The sequence below is a fragment of the Entelurus aequoreus genome, linkage group LG05 (assembly GCF_033978785.1).
Source record: "Entelurus aequoreus isolate RoL-2023_Sb linkage group LG05, RoL_Eaeq_v1.1, whole genome shotgun sequence".
NCBI lineage: Eukaryota > Metazoa > Chordata > Actinopteri > Syngnathiformes > Syngnathidae > Entelurus > Entelurus aequoreus.
Window position 1 is genome coordinate 45,272,748 of NC_084735.1, and position 23,795 is coordinate 45,296,542.

General features: G+C 39.6%; 1 protein-coding gene across 1 annotated transcript; it reads left to right on the top strand.

Annotated features, from left to right (window-relative positions):
* Positions 1 to 1,296: 1,296 nt before the first annotated feature.
* Positions 1,297 to 23,236, top strand: shpk (sedoheptulokinase). The gene is made up of 7 exons (XM_062048225.1): positions 1,297 to 1,556; positions 1,650 to 1,791; positions 4,995 to 5,169; positions 5,247 to 5,399; positions 5,540 to 5,715; positions 19,648 to 19,848; positions 21,270 to 23,236. Exons 1-7 carry the CDS (start codon positions 1,302 to 1,304, stop codon positions 21,656 to 21,658), a joined length of 1,491 nt encoding a protein of 496 aa, XP_061904209.1. The 5' UTR covers positions 1,297 to 1,301; the 3' UTR covers positions 21,659 to 23,236.
* Positions 23,237 to 23,795: the final 559 nt, after the last annotated feature.

The window sequence follows — 23,795 nt, forward strand, 5'->3', positions numbered from 1 at the left end:
AAATAAGTATTGATGGTATCCAAATTTAAATCGTAAATGAGAATACATTTTTGGGAGTAATAATTGATAGTAAACTATCATGGAAAGCTCATGTCAGACACATTAAAACAAAAATCTCCAAAAGCCTCTCAATTATAAACAAAGCAAAACTATACCTCAATGAAAATGCCCTCCGTACTCTATACTGCACCTTGGTACTCCCATACCTTACATACTGTGTTGAAGTATGCGGGAATACTTACCACAACACAATTCATCCTCTAATCATATTACAGAAAAGAGCAGTGCGGATCATTCACAACGTTGGTTATTTAGAACATACTCATAATCTGTTTATGCAATCAAAGTTGCTCAAATTTGATGACCTTGTTAAATATAATACATTAATAATCTTATATAAAGCATTTAACAAACTATTGCCGCCTAATCTACAACGTTTTTTTATAAGATGAGTGCAGGCTCATAACTTGAGAGGCTTTGGATATTTCTTATTGCCGAGAGCTCAAACCACTCGTAAACGTTTTTGTGTGTCTGTATGCGGAGTAAAACTATGGAACAAACTGGACTTACAACACAAGCAATGCCAAACTATTAATCAATTTAAACTATTATACAAACATGGGGTCTGGTTCAAATATAGAGATGAGGGTCTTTAATTTGACCTGCTGATGTACTCTGTGCTCAATGTTTCCTTACCATTATTGCTATGTTGTCTATTACCATTGTTAGTGTATTCATTATTCCTACATTGTTGATACAAATTATTGTTACAGTGTAATAATTATTGTTACCTGTGGTAATGCCACTATGATACAACATCTGTATTATAATCCTTGAACAAAGTAAGAGTGAAACTCATGTGAATAATCACTGAATGGAAAACTGGGGATGGGATTAAATACATTATCTTCTTTCCACTCCCTTTCAGGCGAAACTGGACAATCATGCATTACATACTATACATTACCTTTTTCACTATATTAATTTATATTACGTGTTGTCAACTTTGTACTTTTTTTGTTATTATTTTTTATGTCATTGCCTGAAATAAATAAATAAATGAAAATGAAATGAATGAAATCATCAGTATTGTGAATTGATGTATTTGATATGAATTTAGTAGTAAAAAAGACTGATTTATGTGCTATTTAAGCACATGTTCATGTTTCTGTGCGGATCTGTTTCAAAATAAGTACTGAGTTGTTAAGTAACGTTTTTTATGTAACCTTTACTTGACACTGTTATTCAAATAAAGATTACAAAAAGAAAACCATGGTAACTGTCGTAAAACAAGTTTGCGCATGCGTGGACCGATCAATAGTTCTGCAGACATATGCTTCTCGGACCGATCGAGTCTTCCTGAACCTGTCGTGTCTTGTCGTGACAGTACAACGAGTACTACCTGGTACCTGGCCGTCATGTCTGCTTACATTCTGGGTTTGGATTTGGGAACCACATCGATTAAAGCAGTTTTACTAGAAAAACAGACCAGGGCGGTTGCTGCAAGTCAGAGTTTACCATCTGCTTCTGATATTGCAGATTTTAGCGGCATAAAAGTAAGTGCACAACTTAAATAGCGGCTGTGAACTTCTCTAACAAACATGTCAACACTGCTTCCTGTTTGGTTACCTGCTGTCCTCCACGCACAGGCCAAGGAGCAGGACACTGGACGGATTGTGGACACTCTCAACCGCTGCATTGGACTTCTGCCGAGAGACAAACTGCAGAATGTGGCCAAGATTGGAGTATCAGGACAAATGCACGGTGTTTTATTTTGGAAAGCTAAGAGCGGTAAGAACAGCTGTTTGTGTATTATTGTGGCTATTGGACTCACTTGCTCTGTGTTTTTATTCTGGTGTAAGAAAAACTCCTTCATTGATGTGCATATTTGATCGATAGACAATTATACCTCAATTATTCCATTTATACATTTACACACCAATGCCTAAAAAGGAGCAGGGTGAAAGAAAAATCTTATATTTTCCTGCCCCCTTCAACATAATACGTATAGTCTTACTTAATGGATATCATATAAACCAACAATTACATCCAAATATAATGAAAACAAACAAAAAACACACAAAAAAACACAACAAGTGCAAAACTTCATGAAGTACAAATCGAACAAAACAAAAAAAGTAATATACACCTCACGGGATGATACAAAACAAATACAAAACCAGGCAAAAAATAAGTAAAATAATAAATATAAAGCAACATTTAAACACTTATGGCTGTCCATATGATCTTATTGTTCTGTCTTTATATATTTTTTTCAATTGGAATATATTTTTACAGTCTTTTATCTCATTGTAAAGAGAATTCCATAGTTTAACCCCCACCACTGATATACACATTTGTTTTAAAGTTGTCCTTGAATACTGATGTTTGAAATGACCTTTTCTTCTATGCTCTTCATTCTCAGAAGTGATGACAAACATTTTTTTGTAAATTTGCTGGTAATGTTTTACTTTTAGCCTTAAACATGACACATAATGTCTGTAACTTTACTAGCTCCTGTAATTTCAATAAACCAGAATTAATAAATAATATGTTAGTGTGTTCTAAGTAATCTACTGTATGAATAATCCTTATAGCTCTTTTCTGTAGTTGATACAATGCCTTTTTGTTACTCTTATGTGTTCCCCCACACTTCCACACAGTAGCTGATATATGGCAATATAAATGAAAATGACTAGTGACACCCCCCCACAAAATTGCTCAATTGCATTAATGAAGTAGCTTTAAAAGCTTCTAGCTGCTGTTGTTCCAAAGAGATATTAGGATTAGTTTTTCTTTTTTGATTAAAATAATGGAGTAAAGGCTGCACAATACAACAGGGGTTAGCAAGTGGGCCTCACAATACGAAGGTCCTGGGTTCAATCCTGGGCGAGGTATCTGTCTGTGTGGAGTTTGCATGTTCTCCGGGTGCTCCGGCTTCCTCCCACCTCCAAAGACATGCACCTTGGGATAGGTTGATTAGCAACACTAAATTGGCCCTAGTGTGTGAATGTTGTCTGTCTATCTGTGTTGGCCCTGCGATGAGGTGGCGACTTGTCCAGGGTGTACACCGCCTTCCGCCCGTGTGCAGCTGAGATAGGGTCCTGCACCCTCCGCGACCCAGTAAGGGAAAAAGCGGTAGAAAAAAATGGATGGATGGTGTGAAGGTCGACAAAACAGCATCATTTTCTAAATTAATTGCACATTTGTCCATAATGCGTAAATGGCTATTAATGTGAAATAAGGCAGGTTTAGAACAAACATTTTGTGTAATTTTTAATGAGAAAAAAAACATACATTGTTCCGCCTGGTATGTTATTTAAAATCACAACATGACTATAAACAATATTCCCCACATGTCCTTGCAATTGATTATACTTTGACATGGACAACAGTTAAAGGTGTACTAGATTATAGGCAATGCACAAGTTCTTACTTTACTTTTTACATTTATGGCATTTAAGTTAAAGTTAAAGTACCAATGATTGTCACACACACACAAGGTGTGGCAACATTTGTGCTGTGCTTTGGAATATATCCAGTCGGTGTAATAGAAAGTCTGTCTTAGAATCAGCGTTGTGCAAAATTCGGAATTTTTCAATTATTTGTGCAGTCCCAGCCTGGTGAGTCATTTTCATAAGTTTCTACAACTCAGCAAGTAATAATATGGCATATTGTTGTTGACCAGTAGATATTAAGTCTCATGAATCTAATCATGATTTATGATACTAAACCCACTAAGTTGTACTAGATCTAGTGTTGCATCGCCAAAGTTGCCTAAAAAGCACTATAAAGTATAATCACAAATTTATTAAGATTACATGTACGGTAATAAAAAGCATCATGTCATAATTGAACAAACAAACCTGTAGCATATACCATGAATGCAATCTTACATCCATGACTTTACTAAGTGACTCACTAGTTCACTATATTAGAGTTTTTACAATTACAATATTTGTTATCAAATATAGCCGTCATATTTCATGTATTCATGACATGCCTTATAGTTGTGTAGTGAAGAGATGATCTCAAGCCAAACAAAACATGGAACTAATGATACAAACTATGGATGTTGTACATTAACATATATTGGGGTGGTGTAGCTCGGTTGGTAGAGTGGCCGTGGCAGCAACTTGAGGGTTCGATTCCCCGCTTCCGCCATCCTAGTCACTGCTGTTGTGTCTTTGGGCAAGATACTTTACCCAACTGCTCCCAGTGCCACCCACACTGGTTTAAATGTAATTTAGATAATGGGTTTCACTATGTAAATGCTGTATAAATATTATTCATTATTTTGGAATAGCTTGTATTGATATGGTGAATATATTTTCTCACAAAAAACCATGAACTATTGATGATGTGGTACAGTCATGCAAAAGGTGTGACTTTCAATTTATAGCATCTAATACATAGAAACCATTGGTAAGTTTTCTTGTATTTTTACAGAATTTCTATGTCGGAAATACCTTCCAAAGTATTAAAACAATTTTAAAATCTTTTTAACTTCACCCAAACCCCCAAAAGAGCCCCTTAACCCAGAGCTTCCCCTATTTTTTTTTTTTTTTAACCTCACCGTGATCCCTGTTAATGGTTACCTGGAAGGCAGCACAGGTTGTTGTAAGGTCATTCACAATGAATACACAATTTCAAAGGTGAGTAAGGAGACTTTGATAGGGGTGCTCTGTGACAAATTTCACTTGAAAATACACCTTGACTGGACTATGTAAAACTGTTACCAATTTTTGAGCAAATAAACAATGTGCTTTAAAAAAAAACATTTAAAAAATGTTTCTGGGTGACATTGTGACAATAAAAATGTATTTGTGTCCAAATATTTGGGTATTTTTAGGTTAATTTAAATTATGCAAGCAGTTAATAACCTGGGATTAATCATGATTCTTTCAAAAGTGTGATTAATCTAATTAAATTACATTATCATTTGACAGCACTAATTTGTACAAATGCTCGTATGAATGTTTCGTTCCTTTCAGGTTGTGATTGGTCCAATGGCAACTTCATCACAGCCGGTCACGTCAGTCAGCTGATTACCTGGCAAGATGGCCGATGCAGCAACACTTTCCTGTCTTCCCTTCCGAAACCGGACTCGCATCTCAGCGTATCCACAGGATTTGGTTGTGCAACAATCTTTTGGTTCATGAAACACAGGTGAGCACAAATCACACAAGTCGATATTGTTTTTGCTTCCCTTTTTAAAATATTTTTCTTTTTCTATTCTTCTGCAGGCCCGAGTTCCTCAAGGACTTCACAGTTTCAGGTACTATCCAAGACTATGTGGTAGCCATGTTGTGTGGCTTGGACAGATGTGTCATGACGCCTCAGAATGCAGCCAGCTGGGGTTTCTACAACACATCTACCAGCATGTGGAATGTGGATATGTATGTACTAAAGTTCTGTTCACAGTATTATTAATGATTAAGTGTGTGCATGTAACTTTATTCCTAAATGCATGGTATTAGTATCGGCAAGCTGAGCGTGTTACACATAACAGCTGTTTGTGTGTGCATGCATTTTCTAGTCTGAATGCCACAGGCTTCCCTTTGCACCTGCTACCTCAGTGTGTCCCTTCTGGTGAGCTGGTGGGTCACACATGTCATGACTGGCATGGCATCCCTGCTGGTACGCCAGTAGGGGGCGCTCTTGGAGACTTACAGTGCGCTGTCTACTCCTGCCTGAGTGCAAAGACTGATGCAGGTGAAGCAGGAAGTCATAGAAATACAGTGGAACCTCTTAAGATTTACCAGGACTCTCGTTCTAATTTTACAATAGAATTAATAAAGAGAGTTAATCTCTTCCAGGGTCAAACTGTCGCTATCATAACACCATTATCTACCGTGCAATGTGAGAAGGTGTAAAAATAGTACTTATAGATGTATAAATAATAACAAACCCTTATCTCCCTTGTTATCATAACCCTAAATAAACTAAACACACAACCCATTGGAGTTTGCTTTAAATGTGGCGACTCCTCCCTTTACTTTGGAAGTACAGCAGATACTAATAATAATGGATTAGATTTATATAGCGCTTTTTCTAGTGACACTGAGAACCCAGCGGATTTTTACCGCAGCTGTGACCGAGGGTTTACATGGCTAAAGATTGTACTCATGTGAAAGATTCATTCAAAAGGGATGTACGCTTAGGGAGACACAATTACATGTCCAAATTCCTTGTTGCACACTTCTAAATATCATTATCACTTGAGGGCTAGAGGAAAAGGATTGGCTGAGGATGCTACACACATACAGTACACTGAGCAGGACGACACAAGAAGCTAACCGCTAAAGCTTTAAAGGGGTCATATGATTTTTTTCTACATTTAAAACACTTTATTGTGGTCTACATAGCATGCAATGGTGGTTCTTTAGTAAACAAAAATGGTATAGATTATGTTTTACAGAACAATTTCCAGCTGCTTTCTGACTGTCTGTTCAGGATGTGGCGTTTTGTGGATGGTCTTGTTTATATACCTCCACTTCGACTGCGTCTTCTCCCCGTCAGCAAAGTTGTAGTTTGTAGCACTTCCATAGCGAGTCTACTGACAGAGATTAGTAAGAATTGTACGCTACTTTGTATTCGAAATGGCAACAGCGGAGGATGTACGTGCATGTACGAGCCAGTCCGCCCCACAACAAGAAGATAGCAAAAAATAAGGATCTTATTGACTACAACACAAACTATAATGGCAGACTTGCGTAAAGTACTTTGGGTAAATTTCTACCATGTAGATATCCGCTGACATCACAATTTGGAAAAACGTCGCTAATGAGGAAAAATCCAAACGGCTCGTTTGAAGGAAGTATGAAGGACGGCTAGATTGTTTTATAAATATTTCCGCCATGCCTCCATGGTTTGACTTAACATTATATTTATTTTATGCAGATCCCCAAAACACAAAAACAGGTACCAATAGGTAAGAGAAGTTGGTTTTGCATAATCGGTCCAGTGTTTCCCATAAACTGCCAAGATACCTGTGGCGGTGGGGGCGTGACTATGGGCGTGGCTATGGGCGTGGTCACCATGACATCATCGAGTAATTTGCATAATTTACTACAATGATATGATTTTTTCTAAAAAGGCTCAAAAAATGTATACTTACTAATTAATAATAGCAGTTTTGTTTTAAACGTCCATCCATCCATCCATCCATCCATCCATCCATTTTACAATATAATTACAACACTTTATGTACGTATTTATATACAGATTTGAACAATAAGTTATTCACTGAAATATATTTATTAATTGTGGTTCTTACAAAAAATATATCTTATAAAATATAAAAGCTAAAATGTCTCTTTAAGCTCTGCCCCTTTAATTAGTGCATACTAAATAATTTAACTTTAGCCTACTACTACAACCATATTATTTACCAGCAACATAAAGTGAAACAGAGGCAGAGGTGTCCTGCCACAGTCAGTAACAAATAAACAGAAAACAGTAGTGGTCAAATACAAATAAGGCAACAAGAGAAGTATCCTACACTTCTCTTTTGTAAAGTAAATCTGAACAGCCTATATGGGCATCTACATCAACTATATGATTTGCCTGAAAAGCTGGACAGGACAATAAATAAATAAATAAATAAAATAAAATATTTTTTTATTTGTGGCGGACGTAATTCTTTCGTGGCGGGCCGCCACAAATAAATGAATGTGTGGGAAAGACTGCGGTCCTCTTTAATGTAAAGTAAGGGGGATTAATCCAGATGTCTATATTATCGATAACTTGTATAGTGTCAGTATATAGCAGTAGTAGGGATGATGTTTGATAAGAAATTATCGAGTTCGAGTCTATTATCGAATCCTCTTATCGAACCGATTCCTTATCGATTCTCTTATCGAGTCCAGATAGGTTGTTGTATATGGAAAAAACCACACAATATTTGGTTTAACAAAAGCTCACTTTTATTATATAAGAAAACAATTTAATCTAATAAATAAATATATATTGACTGTTACCCCCCTAAAAAAATAAAATAAAATAAATAAACATTGACTGTTGTTACCCAAAGTATATTAAGTGGGATTTTTCAGAAAAACAAATATATACAGTAACACAAAAACAACCTGTCTCTGTGATCACTATAGGTGTATAAATAATAATGTAGTGTTAAATAAAATCAGTCCCTTGGGCACGAAACTGGAAATAATACAGCTCTCCAAAAAGTGCAATTCTGCTGCTATTTGACATAACTGTTTATGATGCTTTGACATTTTTGCACTGTAAAGAAAGAAAGAAAATTCTATGAAGAGAAAAGTTGTTTGCAAATGTGGTTACAATGCTAAAAAATGAAAAGTTAAAGCTAAAAAAAGAAATACACTTTATTGAGTTAACATTATTTCTTTATAGGGGGAAATATGTTATGAGCTAGCTAGGGAATATAACAACTACACTACCCATCATGCAACGGGAGTGACGAGCTTGCGTGGTAGCCCCGAAAAATGTTGTTGCATGTCGTCACCCGTGAAAGTAAACGTCAAGAACTCAGCCAACACGCCTCGTCTGCATTATTTATAATTAGACAGACAACACATATACAGTGTGAAAAACAAAAGTTAAAAAAAGGGAGATGTGTTGTATGTATCTGTATGTGCTGCGGTTGCTTTAAGAACGTTGCACCAGCTGCCGTAAAGGAGGTGCGTTGCTAGCCTGGTTGCTATGTTTCCGGTGGGTCGTAAAAGTGTTCTTCATGAGTTTGTACCCTGCTCAAATCTCTCAGTAAAGTTATTCATTGGATTATACCTTTTGTTTTGAACTTTATTACACCTTGGGGCGCTTTTTCTCGTCCATTGTTTTCCTGCTTTCGCTATCTGCGCCTAATGACTGAGCTACGTGACTGATTTATTGTGATGTCACACGGAGCATTTCTGGTCGGGACGGGATTCGTTCCGAGGGATTCGAATAAAGAACCAACTCTTTTCTTTACTATAGTGGTCTCGATAACGGGTACCGGTTCTCAAAAAGAGATTCGAGTCCGAGGACTCGGTTATTTTCTTATCGAACAACCGGGAAAACCGGTTTCGAGTATCATCCCTAAGCAGTAGTTCTCAAATGGGGGTACGCGTACCCCTGGGGGTACTTGAAGGTATGCCAAGGGGTTCGTGAGATTTTTTTTAAATGTCTGTCAAAAAGAACTCTGAAAAGAAATGGAACAATGCAATATTCAGTGTTGACAGCTAGATTTTTTGTGGACATGTTCCACAAATATTGATGTTAAAGATTTTTTTTTGTGAAGAAATGTTTAGAATTAAATTCATGAATCCAGATGGATCTCTATTACAATCCCCAAAGAGGGCACTTTAAATTGATGATTACTTCTATGTGTAGAAATCTTTATTTATAATTGAATCACTTGTTTATTTTTCAACAAGTTTTTAGTTATTTTTATATATTTTTTTCCAAATAGTTCAAGAAAGACCACAACAAATGAGCAATATTTTGCACTGTTATACAATTTAATAAATCAGAAACTGATGACATAGTGCTGTATTTTACTTCGTTATCTCTTTTTTTCAACCAAAAATGCTTTGCTCTGATTAGGGGGTACTTACATTAAAAAAATGTTCACAGGGGGTACATCACTGAAAAAAGGTTGAGAACCACTGGTATATAGGATACTAAAATAATTCGATTATTTTTTTTTTGTTCTTTTTACTAAAAAATAATGTTTTGGTGGTTTTTATTATTATATACTCAGTGAGTAAGTCTCTGGATGGAGGAAGGGTTTGAGGGCAAAACCCAAATGATTTAAATGGGAGGCAATAGTAGTTTTGGTTTTTGTTTAGTTATTGTGTACTTTGTGCCACTTTGTTTTGTGAAAAAAATTGTACGTAGCATTTTATACCACAAATGTAATACAGCATCTGATTTACAGCAACTTTAGAAAATTCTAAATGTACTAAGATAAGAAAAATGTGTTATTGTGTTTACTTTAGTTACTTGCTGTAAAACATTTTTAGTTCTATGATTTATTGTCAAAGAAGCGGCTCAAGACTCAAAATTGGATCGGATCTAAGGCCAAAAAATCCAATCGTTATGGAGGCTAAAAGCGTTGATCCAGACATCCATAGTATAGGTTCCACCGGTGTAATATTATGATAACATAATCACGGTTCAGTACATACTTCGGTTTTATGGTCACAATTCAGTTCATTTTTGGTACGGTGAGGGAACAAAATTCAATACAAACTGCTCAGTTTTTGATTTTAAAATGAAATGCATAAAGAAAACCATACTGATACATTTTGTGAATTAAAGATGCTAAAACCAATCCAATGTCGGTCAATCTACCATATCATAACATACATAAATTGTGTTAAATGTGTTCAAATTAGTGTAATATGTAATATTATATTGGAGTAACAGCACATTTTTATTTTGGGGAATAAACCATGGGGCAACAACACAAACCACCTGCGAGCTAACAATGCTCCTCAGGTCATACTTTGAAAGTTCTGAATTACTTTATTTTTAGTAAATGCTAGTGCAGCATTAATAATTTCAGCTTGTACTAAGGGTGTAACGGTACATGTATTTGTATTGAACCGTTTCAGTACGGGGGTTTCGGTTCGGTTCGGAGGTGTACCGAACAAGTTTCCACACGGACATATTAAGTACCGTACCGCACGTTGTGTAAACAATGCACACCGAGGCACAACACACAGCATGCTAGCAGCAACCGGACTACGACAACATGTAAAAGCCAGAGCTGGAAGACCCTCCTGCCTCGTTAAGATCTCCCGTTTGGGAACACTTCAGCTTCGCGGTGCGATACAACAATGGAGGACGGAGGTTTGCCGACATTGTTCAACAGCAGTAGGGTATGCTTCTGACAACACGTCAAACATGCTAACCCATTTGAAGCGTGACCACCCCCAAGTGAACATCGCTTCAACGAAGATAAAGACGAGCGTGGTGCAAACACCGCATTCAAGCAGCCTCTCCTCGGCGAGTCAGGCAGGGCTAAATCAATAACAAATGCTGTTGGTGTTTTTATAGCAGCATATTTAAGACCATATTGCATTAAAAACTAGATTTTGACCCACTGAGACATTGTAACTGCAAGCAGGTCTGCTCTTTCTGCAGACAATGTGGATAAACTGATTTTTCTGGCAAAAAACATGAAGATTGATTTAAAGTCACCAGGGTTAAAGGCTGGGGGGGGGGGGGGGGGGGGAGTTAATCTGGGTCTGAGTTGACTTGAAACTGTTTAATGTTGCACTTTTTATAAGTAGAAGAAAAGTTTTGTAATTTTATTTAATCCGAGCAACAACTTGAGGCAGTTTAATGTTGATTAACGTGGACCCCGACTTAAACAAGTTGAAAAACGTATTCGGGTGTTGCCATTTAAAGGTCAATTGTACGGAATATGTACTGTACTGTGCAATCTACTAATAAAAGTCTCAATCAATATATCAAAAAAAGCACTTTATATGTAGAAAGGTTTTGTTAAGAAACCATTCTGAGCCTTATCTTATTTAGTTTTTATTTTATATATGTTGACCACATTAACCCTGGCAATCGACCCTGTGTGTATATGTATGTTATTATATGAAACCGAAAACACGTACCATGACACCACTAGTCGGTACTCACCATTAATTAATGCTAATGAAAGATGCTTGATTGAACAGCTACAAATAGAGTGATGGTCTGGCAGCCATTAGCTTGTTCATTTAGATAAGCGCTATAACCACACTCCCATTTGTTGTGGTACCACCTCTATCCATCAAACGTCTCGTAGTCGTATATGGCTCTGCTGCTTTGCGGGCCACTTGGTTGTCCTTGTTAGCTTTTGAAACAATTTGTACATTGTTCATCGTAGCTTTGTGTTAATAGCTACTAAGGTTGTGTGATGTAGACAATATAAGTTTGGTTGTCGAAAGAGCTTTTAATACTATCGTTATATTGTCTGCAAATTTGACCGCAAATGAACGCATCTTCAAAACAATGTAGCATTCATGTCCCTCCACAGTTTAAAGCCACAGTTTATATATCAGTATCCCTCGCCTCCAAGGTGGCAAATAAACTGTTTTTTACAAGTATCATCCCTGTAGGACAAGGAATAACTAAACATGCTACACTACACATTGTAAGAAGACATGCTAACCTTCATTCTTGCGTTTAAAATGTTTACATTTTTGAGGACGCTATAACGTAACTACAAATCGGAACTTTATTAGGCTACCTGTGCTGCCTGGTCAGAATTTATCGGGCACCACCAGCTTGTGTGTGCAGTGCGTGCACAGCAGTGTGTTGTTACAGATTAGCATAGCAGCGTAGAAAACTTCACTTCATAATATTGGTAAGTGGAAGTTCAAAGATTTGTGGCTCCAGAACGATCAATTTAATGCATGGTTGAAACTGGTGGAGGGAAACATATATTAAGTGTTTTCACAGATGTCACAATTTGGGTTAGGACCCGGTTGTGGAGCCATCGAGGAGGGAGGCGTTTGTAAACATTGTGGTGAAAGTGAATGGAATGATAATATAAAAGTTCAAAGTGCGGGATAAGTCTGTGTCAAAAGCTGCCGAAACGGCACAAACATTTGTACAACTTTACAAATATCAACTTAACCCCCTAAAGCAGTGGTTCTCAAATGGGGGTACGCGTACCCCTGGGGGTACTTGAAGGTATGTCAAGGGGTACGTGAGATTTTTTTAAATGTCTGTCAAAAAGAACTGTGAAAAGAAATGCAACAATGCAATATTCAGTGTTGACAGCTAGATTTTTTGTAGACATGTTCCATAAATATTGATGTTAAAGATTTCATTTTTTGTGAAGAAATGTTTAGAATTAAGTTCATGACTCCAGATGGATCTCTATTGCAATCCCCAAAGAGGGCACTTTAAGTTGATGATTAGTTCTATGTGTAGAAATCTTTATTTATAATTGAATCACTTGTTTATTTTTCAACAAGTTTTTAGTTATTTTTATATCTTTTTTCCAAATAGTTCAAGAAAGACCACAACAAGTGAGCAATATTTTGCACTGTTATACAATTTAATAAATCAGACACTGATGACAAAGTGCTGTATTTTACTTCTTTATGTCAGGACTGGGTCCTTGGCGTGGTTTGTTCTCCCAGAAGGCAATGGAAAATTGGCGCGTGCAAGACGTGAATTTAAATACATTTTTAATTCTAACTCAAAAAAAGTACAAACAAAAGGCGCTCACAGCGGAGATAACAAACTTGGCAATAAACACAAAACTTGCACAATGGCAGAAACTATGATCAATGAAACAAAAACACTAACTGTAGCATTAATAAACAAAAAACTTACTTTGACAAGAAAAGGGCATGGATCGTAATGGTGTGTAGAGAGTGTGTCAAGAGTGATGTCGCCAGGCCGACTGCCTGGCAACAATGGCCTTAAATACTAGTGACATGATTAGTGAAAACGTGAGACAGGTGCGTGACATGAGGATGTGAACCAGGTGAAACTAATGGTTACTATGGTAACAAAGCAAAGGAGTGAAGACAAGAACTAAAAAGTGTCCAAAAACCAAGCAAAACAAAAACATGATCAACACAGACATGACAGAGCCCCCCCCTTACGGACAGATCCCAGATGTCCAAAAAAACCAGGATCAAGAGTCATGGGAGGGCTGGAGGGGGACATGGCGGTGGGTCGCCAGGCCAAGTGGCCCCGAATCCACCGGGGCAGAGTCAGGTGGCGGCGACGCGTAGAGCGCCGCTGTACCAGGCGAGGTGGGCGACCTGGGAATGGCCATATCCATGGCCGACGAGGAGATCGGCGCACTTGGCGTGGCGGACGACCAGGTAGTGGCCACATTCGTGGCCGACGAGGAGGCAGGCGCGTCGTCGTCGTTGCAGGCGTGGAAGCAGCCGATGACGCAGGTGCAGCAGACGAAGCAGGCAGCGAAGCTCGGCGTGGTGCGTCAGGCGGAGAGTCTCGGCGTGGCGGGTCTTGGCGAGGGTCTTGGTCTTGGTCTTGGCGGGGGTCTTGGTCTTGGTCTTGGCGTGGGGGGTCTTGGTCTTGGTCTTGGCGTGGGTCTTGGTCTTGGTGGGGGTCGGGGTCTTGGTCTTGGCGGGGGTCTTGGTCTTGGCGGGGGTCTTGGTCTTGGCTTGGGGGGTCTTGGTCTTGGCGTGGGGGTTCTTGGTCTTGGTCTTGGCTTGGGGGGTCAGGGTCTTAGTCTTGGCTTGGGGGGGTCAGGGTCTTTGTCTTGGCGTGGGGGGTCAGGGTCTTGGTCTTGGTCTTGGCGTGGGTGTTGGTCTTGGTCTTGGCGTGGAGCTAGTACCGGAGCTTGCCGTCGTGGAGCTGGTACCGGAGTTTGCCGTCGTGGAGCTGGTACCGGAGCTCGGCGTGGTGGGTCTTGGCGTGGTGGAGCTCGTGCTGCGACGGGTGCCAGCTGTGGTGCTGCGATGGGTGCCAGCCGTGGTGCTGCGATGGGTGCCAGCCGTGGTGCTGCGACGGGTGCCAGCCGTGGTGCCAGGCGTGGTGCTGCGACGGGTGGCTCTTGGCGTCGTGGAGCTGGTACCGGAGCTTGGCGTGGTGCTGCTACCGGCAGCACTGGAGCTAGCCTTGGACTTGGTGCTGATACAGGTGCTAGCTGTGGCTTCGGTGGAGGTGGCCTAGCTGGGGGTTGCGGCTTAGCCGGCCGAAAAACCGGTGGTGGCGGCCGTGTTGGAGGCTGTGGCTTGGCGGGCCGAAAGACTGTTGGTGGCGGCCGTGCTGGAGGCTGTGGCTTGGCATGGTGATGCTGAGCCACCCCACCTGAAAAGTTCCCAGCCCTAGCCTCCCCCTCAAGGAGCGTATACCAGACGCGCTCCCCGCTGTCTGGAACCGTTTTTTGGGGTGGGTGGAGGGAGGTCAGGAGGGGGGTAAAATCCTCCCCTATAAATTGTCCAAAATGTCTTTCTTTTTGTACCTGGGATTGAGTGGGTGAAAAAATGTTTTTGTGTGACTTGGGCGTGGCTTGAGTCCTGGGGGGCGGGGCATGAAAACTGGGTGACTGTGATTGACAGGATCTGATTTCTAAAAACATGTCTTGGTAATATTTAATCATGGATTTAGAGTCTTTGGTTGGATGTGGCTGACAAGAAAAAGAGTTCAGGGGAAAAAAATCCATGACGTCACCCACTGGCAGCGGCGTGACGTTGTCCTGGGGAAGCCGGACTGGCTGCAGCTCGTTTCCGCCCGGAGGGGGAGGAGCTTGCGGGAACGATGCGTCCTTTCCACTGCTTGTGGAAGCCCTCCCTGACGTCCTTCGTCAAGAGCGGCGCTTCCGGGACTGCGGTGACGCAGCGCCATCCTCAGACCAAATGGAGTCTCTGTACTCCACGGAGGAGTAGCGCAGCGTTTCCTCCTCCATGGCGCGGAAGACCTTCCACGCTGCCTCGTCCAAAACGTCCAATTTTCTTGCGGGAGTACTTTTAAGCTGGCGACATACTGTCAGGACTGAGTCCTTGGCGTGGTTTGTTCTCCCAGAAGGCAATGGAAAATTGGCGCGTGCAAGACGTGAATTTAAATACATTTTTAATTCTAACTCAAAAAAAGTACAAACAAAAGGCGCTCACAGCGGAGATAACAAACTTGACAATAAACACAAAACTTGCACAATGGCAGAAACTATGATCAATGAAACAAAAACACTAACTGTAGCATTAATAAACAAAAAACTTACTTTGACAAGAAAACGGCATGGATCGTAATGGTGTGTAGAGAGTGTGTCAAGAGTGATGTCGCCAGGCCGACTGCCTGGCAACAATGGCCTTAAATACTAGTGACATGATTAGTGAAAACGTGAGACAGGTGCGTGACATGAGGATGTGAACCAGGTGAAACTAATGGTTACTATGGTGACAAAGCAAGGGAGTGAAGACAAGAACTAAAAAGTGTCCAAAAACCAAGCAAAACAAAAACATGATCAACACAGACATGACACTTTATCTCTTTTTTTCAACCAAAAATGCTTTGCTCTGATTAGGGGGTACTTGAATTAAAAAACTGTTCGCAGGGGGTACATCACTGAAAAAAGGTTGAGAACCACTGCCCTAAAGGAGTGTTATGTTGGTAAAGTGGCGCCAATTGCTGAAGGAGATCAATAAGAGATTTTTACTGGTGAAATCATACTATTACACAAAGTTAGCACACACTAATTCCTCTGTGGTAGTAGTGTGCTCACAGTATTAAAACTATAAAAAAGAAACATAATTCTCCTATTTCTATTATTTATTCCAATATTTTTAAGTCAGCTTCTCATGCCTAATTTTTTCTCCAAGTCATTGCAGCAACTGACATTAAAAGCTATAAAGTTTGTGTGTTTAATCTTTACACTCAGTTTATGGTTGGGTGAGCAAAGCAAGGAAGATTTGCGAATGTCATCTTGTCATGCTTAATGAAAAACTATTCCTTGTTTATTAGCAATATGTTTTCAAAAAAGTCACACAAACAGGTACAAATGTATTCATGCATACCAGATTAGCTGAGCACATTATTCACATCCAAATTCTGTTCTGGGCTTGCGAGCCATAATCGCCTTCTTTCTTTTTAGACAATCGCTCTGTCTGCACTCTGTTTTTCACAACTTTGTGCAGATACAGTAGTAGTAGTTTTTATCTGTTTGCTCAATTCTGACAGCAGCAAAAACAATGCAAAAGCTAACCATTTAGCTTTAGACAGACAATATATATTGTTGTGCTGTCTCTACCATTGCTGATGTTGATGTTACATGAAAACACTTGATATGAAGCACACTGCACTTTTTGCAAGAAAACACTTCTATGGCAAATCAGAAAAAATGACTGTTATGATGTTTGCTAATATTTCAATTAGATTACAATAGAGAAGCTTCTGGTGAATTTAGTTTAACCATTTTGTTTTTCAATGTGAAAGAGCAATGAATGAATTAATATACTGTACTTACAATTAATTCTGGCCCTTGATTTTCCTTTAAGTCTTTGTAGTTTTTTGTCTGTATGGATGTGAAATGGTCCTAAATTATATTTATTATGGTCTTAAGAAAAGTCTTAATAAGCCATTTGACATTGATTGCTGAAACCTGCATAGACCCTGTGTTTACAACCTCAGGAAGTAAGTCCTTGGACACAGGAGGGCTTTAAGGGCAGAAACCAAGTTATTTAAATCAGAGTGAATAGAATGACATAATTTATATATTTAGTTGATACTGTTACAGCACCATCCTGTTTTTGTCTGATTATAATTGTGATCAAAAATGTAATTATTCAATGATCTTGAAAATTCTAAGTATCAGTATCAGCATTGGTTGGACCCTGTAACTACTTGATATTAGATTGATACCCAAATGTGTAGTATCGCCTAAAACTAATGTAAAGTATACAAACAACAGAAGAATATGTGCTTATTACATCTTAACAGAAGTGTAGATGGAAACATGTTACAACAGAAAGTTACCGTAAATTAGCAAGTAGATTAATAATAGTTCTGATAAAATAATACAACCGGAAATGACGTAATATGTTAATGCATGCGTAACAAGCCTTAATGAAATAGTTCTATTATAATTTACATACCAAATAATATTTTGTGATGCCGTTATCGCAGGAGGCTGCAATATATATTGCGATATAGATTTTAGGCCCTCTCGCCCATCCCTACTATCTACATTAAATTAATAATTCAATTATTTTGTTTTCAGAAAATGCCAAGGACCAATAAAAACAACAGGCCGTAAATGGCCACTCTTTGAACTTCCCTACCTTTGCAGCTTTAAACTTTCGAGGTTCCACTGTGCTGTACAGTGCGTCCGGAAAGTATACACAGCGCTTCACTTTTTCCACATTTTGTTATATTACAGCCTTAAGGAATACGTTCATTTTTGTTCTCAAAATTCTACACACGATATCCCATAATGACAATGTGATGGGTTTTTTTTTTGGGGGGGGGGGATTTTTTAGCAAATTTATAATAAATAAAATACTAAGACATCACATGTATACATAGGTCTTCACAGCCTTTGCTCAATACTTTGCTGCCAAAGGTGCATCAACAATTACAGCATCAAGTCTTTTTGTATACGATGCCACTGTCACGGCGAGGGTCGGCTTACAGAGGTTTGTTCTCCCGGAATGCAAGACTGACGGCTCCGGATGAAGGCGTAAAGGTAGGATTAGATTTATTTAATAGAAAACACCCAACTGCCAAAATACAGGCAGTCCACAGCATACAGCAAACAACAAAAAGGCAAGCGTGCCTAACAAACATAAAGCTTAGTCTTAGCATAGGCTATGGCATGGAACAAAAACTTACTTGGCAAAGGTGTGACGCAAACAATGAGGCCAGGCCGACTGACTGGCAAAGACAAGCTTAAATAATGCCTCTGATTAGTGCTCGGGAAGCAGGTGAGCGGGCGAGCACTAATCAGAGACAGGTGAACACAATGAGTAACCATGGTGACAAAACAAACAAGGAAGTGCAACCAGGAACTAGAGTCTTAAACAGAAAATAACATAAAACATGATCCATACCACAGATCATGATAGCCACAAGCTTGGCATACCTATCTTTGGGCAGTTTCACCCATTCCTGTTTGTAGAACCTCTTACGCTCCATCAGGTTGGATCGGATGCCATTTTCAAATCTTTTCAGAGATGTTCAATCGGATTCAAGTCTGGACTCTGGCCGGGCCACTCAGTTGTCCTAAAGCGATTGCTTTGATATCTTGGCTGTGTGCTTATGGTCCTTGTCCTGGTGAAAGATGAATTGTTTCCCCAGTCTGAGTTCAAGAGTGCTCTGGAGCAGGTTGTTTTTCCAGGATGTCTCCGTACATTGCTGCATTCATCTTTCCCTCTATCTTAACTAGTCTCCCAGTTCCTGCCGTTGAAGAACATCCCCACAGCATGCACAGCACAGAGATGGTTGTCCTTCTGTAAGGTTCTTCTTTCTTCGCAGAGGAATGCTGTAGCTCTGACACAGTGACCATCGGGTTCTTGGTCACCTCTCTGACTAGGACCCTTATCCCCAGATTGCTGAGTTTCGACAGCCGGTCAGCTCTAGGAAGAGCCCTGGTGGTTCCAAACTTCTTCCATGATGGAGGCCACTGTGCTCATTGGGACCTTCAAAGCAGCAAATATTTTTCTGTACCAGTTCCCCAGATTTGTGCCTCGAGCCAATCTTGTCTCAGAGGTCTAGAGACAATTCATTTTACTTCATTCAAGTGTGGGACCTTTATATACGGTGTGTGCTTTTTCAAATCATGTCCAGCCAACTGATTTTACCACAGGTGGACTCCAATTAAGCTGTAGGAACACCTCAAGGATGATCAGTTGAAACAGGATGCACCTGAGCTCACTTTTGAGCTTCATGGCAAATGCTGTGAATACTTATGTACCTATGTGATTTGTTAATTTCGTATTTTTGATACATTTTGCAAAAAAATCTAAAAAAATAACAACTTTTTACATTGTCATTGTGGGGTATTGTGTGTAGAATTTTGAGGACAAAAATGAATTAATTCCATTTTGGAATAAGGTTGTAAGATAAGGTTGGAAAAAGGGAAGTGGTGTGAATATTTTCCGGATGCACTGCATATGCTAACATTTCAACCAAATGTAACTTGCATTATGTTGTTTGTTTAACCCCTTTAACACTCATGCACCCTTCTCTTTAACTTCCCAGTTTTTAACATAAGCACCTCAGCACAGTTGACATTCGTTATGCCAGCTGACTTCAAACCTCCCGACTTTCCTCAGCCGCACTCCCCCACCACATTCTTCCCGTACTTTGGCTGCTCGTACTTGGTGGTGGCCGCGTCACTCAATGGAGGCAACGTGCTGGCCACGTTTGTGCAGATGCTCACTGGCTGGATGAAAGAGCTTGGTATGTTTTGTTTAATATTTATCATGTGCAAACACCAGTGGGCTCGGTGGGAATTCACAAGACTTTATATCAATTTATAGGTATAAATGGGAATAAGTGTGTACATAAAAGGAACGTACATTAATTGTTGCAGATAATCTTGGCTATAAAGGTATGAACTGTACACTTCACATATATTAGTCATGTTTAAAGGAATTTATTGTTTTTTCAATTTCAAATATTTCAAATTAATTTAAATGTAAACACTTTGCAATTGTTTTAAGCCACTTTAAGATACTATATGTTGTTTCAGCAATACTTTGTTGACCACATATAACAAGAAAAACACTTAGTGGACATAATTTTTAACAATTTAGGACAGAACAAAACAGGCAACTTTATTTAATTGTTGTACACACTTCTTAAACTCAAGATGACTAACAGGAGTGAGTTTTTAGCAAATAATTGGCAAATACAGTGGTACCTCCACTCAAGAGTGTTTTGAAATAAGAGCTGTCTCTCGGTTTATTCTTATGCTTGAAGTTGCAAGCAAACATTTGAGTTACAAGTTATTTGGTGGATCAAATGTCACAGTGAATCCTGTAAGATCCGCCCAAAACATCTGGTCCTAAAGGCTAACATTAGCTTATTGCTTGAGATGGACACAATTATTGTTTTCGAGTGAGTGTGAAGGACAGTGTTGAGAATAAGAAATGGATAATATTTATTGAATTAAATAAATAAATCATTGAACACATGACCGATTGTGTAATCGACTTGGTGAAGCAGTATAAGCGTATCACTGCTGGTCTGCACCATACTGAAGCAGGAGAAGTTTTAATGTCAGCCAAGGACGTAAAAATAATATCTAAACATTTATCCATTAAAATATGGCGAAGCTGCTGATGGTGTTTTTGACTGCTAGAATGAGATACAGTAGAAGTCCACTTTCCAAGGTAAATGCTGTACATTATTGTTATTATCATAAAAGTACTGTAGTAGTTTGTACTACATCCTATAGTATTGTTTTTATACAATATTTCTATCTAAAAGTTTTTTTTGTTTTTTTAAAAAGCATGTTACATGTTAAAATGGTGCTGTTTTGGAAGGGCAACTACCAATAAAATTGATATCAATTTAGGGAGACGTTGATTTGAGATACAAATGTTTCGAGTTAGGAACCAATTAAGCTCGTCAGTTGAGGTACAACTGTACATGAAATACAGCAACACGATATTCATGCTGATACCATAAATGCCAACTAAAACTTGTATTGTTAAAAAATATATAATAATTTATGTAACATGACTGAGATGTTTTACTGTGAAAAAGAAAAAAAATAATGGTGACCTAAGACTTTTGCACTGTACTGTATATTACATAATCTAGCCTTTCCAGGTCAGTCACTCCCATTGCAGTAAAAGTATTTTGTACTTTGACAGGCGTGGAGCTGAGTGATCAGTCTCTCTATGAGAAGATGATTCAATGCGCGCTGAACCAAGAAAGCAGCGACCTCCAAGTGTTTCCGACCATCCTGGGAGAAAGACACGCCCCTTTCTGTCTGGGTCAGATGAACAACATCTCTACATCCAACCTTTCTCTGGGTCACGTGACGAGAGCGGTATGCCGCGGTATCGTGGATAACATCTGCGCCATGATGCCCGCGGAGCATCTGCGACAGGCGGGGATCAGCAGGATTGTGGGAAGCGGGAGCGCCATCACTCGCAATGAGGTTCTCAGACAGGAAGTGGAGAGAGCGTTCACTCAGTCTGTGATATACAGACAAAATGCTGACTCTGCTGTGGGTGTGGCTTTGGTCTTCTGTGACTGACTTGGATCCACTGAGGATGCTTGTGTCTGAGTGACATCTTTCTTGTCAAGCTGGGAAACTAGTGGTTTTGTTTAATCGAAGGGTTAAATGGGCTAACGCATTGGTCTTTTTTTAATCTATGGCACATTCTAGAAAAAAATTCAATACGGACCACATAATAGTGTGAAAGAGTATATAAAATAGAACAGGTAAGGAAAAATATTTGTATGGCATATATTGCAATACTTTTTCCAATGATAAAATATAGATTTAAATTTATATCGATTGAATTTTTCTTTAGTAGTGTTCCGGGCCAATTGTAATGCGCACCTCTGCGCCGCAAAGTGTCTGTGCACTGCTACCTGACTGTGCAGGGTAAGTGATGAGCAAGGCAGTACCATAAGCTGACAGCAGGCCTGGAATTTTGTCATTTTAGGGGAAAAACCACTTGGCTTTTGGTGTCATCAACCTTTTGAGGGCCATCCATTTCTTCCGCTTATCCGAGGTCGGGTCGCGGGGGCAGCAGCCTAAGCAGAGAAGCCCAGACTTCCCTCTCCCCAGCCACTTCGTCCAGCTCCTTCCGGGGATCCCGAGGCGTTCCCAGACAAGTCAGGAGACATAGTCTTCCCAACGTGTCCTGGGTCTTCCCCGTGGTCGGACGTGCCATAAACACCTCCCCAGGGAGGCGTCCGGGTGGCATCCTGACCAGATGCCCGAACCACCTCATCTGGATTTTCTCGATATGGAGGAGCAGCGGCTTTACTTTAAGCTCCTCCCGGATGACACCCTATCTTTAAGTGAGAGCCCCGCCACTCGATGAAGGAAACTCATTTCAGTGCTTGTGTACTGATGTTAAAGACTATATACACTTTATTACACATGTACCATATCACTATATCCATGATTAAATGCTTTATAATTCCATGACAGTTTTGCAGCGGTACACGCACATCCATGTGCTTTATATAGACACTTCAACATGCAAAAGGGTTTCGTTAGTGCATGCTGATTTTAGAAGTAATGTACACTTCACAGCACATGTAATACATCACCATGTTGCTCAACATGTTATAATTCTATCAGTGTTGGGTTTCAGCAGCACAGGGGTGCATTCGCTCTTTAATAATGTTCCCAGGATTCTGTGTACGTGCAGGCAGGTTTTAAAGATAATGTACATGTGATTTTACGTCTAAAGTCGATCAAAATAAACGTAATAGGAAGTGTAATGCCACCAAGTCAGATATTGCTGCTTTTTTCAGGCTTCTGATTGGACAAAATGTGCATGACAACAGGAGTCCGCGTTTGTATGTAGACATAGACACTTTTGAAACTACACTTGTGTGGATGGAGATTGTCTTAACCCCAAATAAGTGTTTTTGAAACTCTCCGTGTTTGTGTGGACATGGCCTACACATCAGTGCGCTTTTTAAAATTTTTTTTTACTATTGCCTTGTACCTAATAAAGGGACCTTCTGCATGCACATCGCCTACCTTCTCTGCATTACTCATGCTTCTCATCATCTGCAGACAGGAAGTGGCATGTTGCTAGCTGCACATACACACACGCGCATGCACGCATACACACAACGAAACTGAACAAATGGGAAGTACTTAAAAAAGAATGAGCTTAGAACAGTGGTTCTTACATTTTTCTCAGCAAGTACCACCCCTTAGAAAACACTTGGCTTTTCAAGTACCACCGCAATGAGCAACATTAAAATACATTAGTGTAGCAGGCCTAAGGTTTCATTTGAGAAGCATGTTTTAATATTTTTACATATTTTTGGCCACACAATTTGAACAGTAAAACTGGGTGTGAATATAGAAACAGAAAATACTACTTAGATCAGGAGTCACCAACGCGGCGCCCGCGGGCACCAGGTAGCCCGTAAGGACCAGATGAGTCGCCCGCCGGCCGGTTCTAAAAATAGCTCAAATAGCAGCACTTACCAGTGAGCTGCCTCTATTTTTTAAATGTTATTTATTTACTAGTGTGACAGTCCTAACTGTCGCGCGGGTTCTCAGGACGATCCAGGGAAGACATTGTCAGATGGTTTAGACTTCTTTATTATTTCAATCACAGAGTCTTTTGCTGCTTTACAGCAGCTGCCTTTTTTCTCACGTGAGCACATGAATGGTTTCCTCCCGTCCGCCGTCT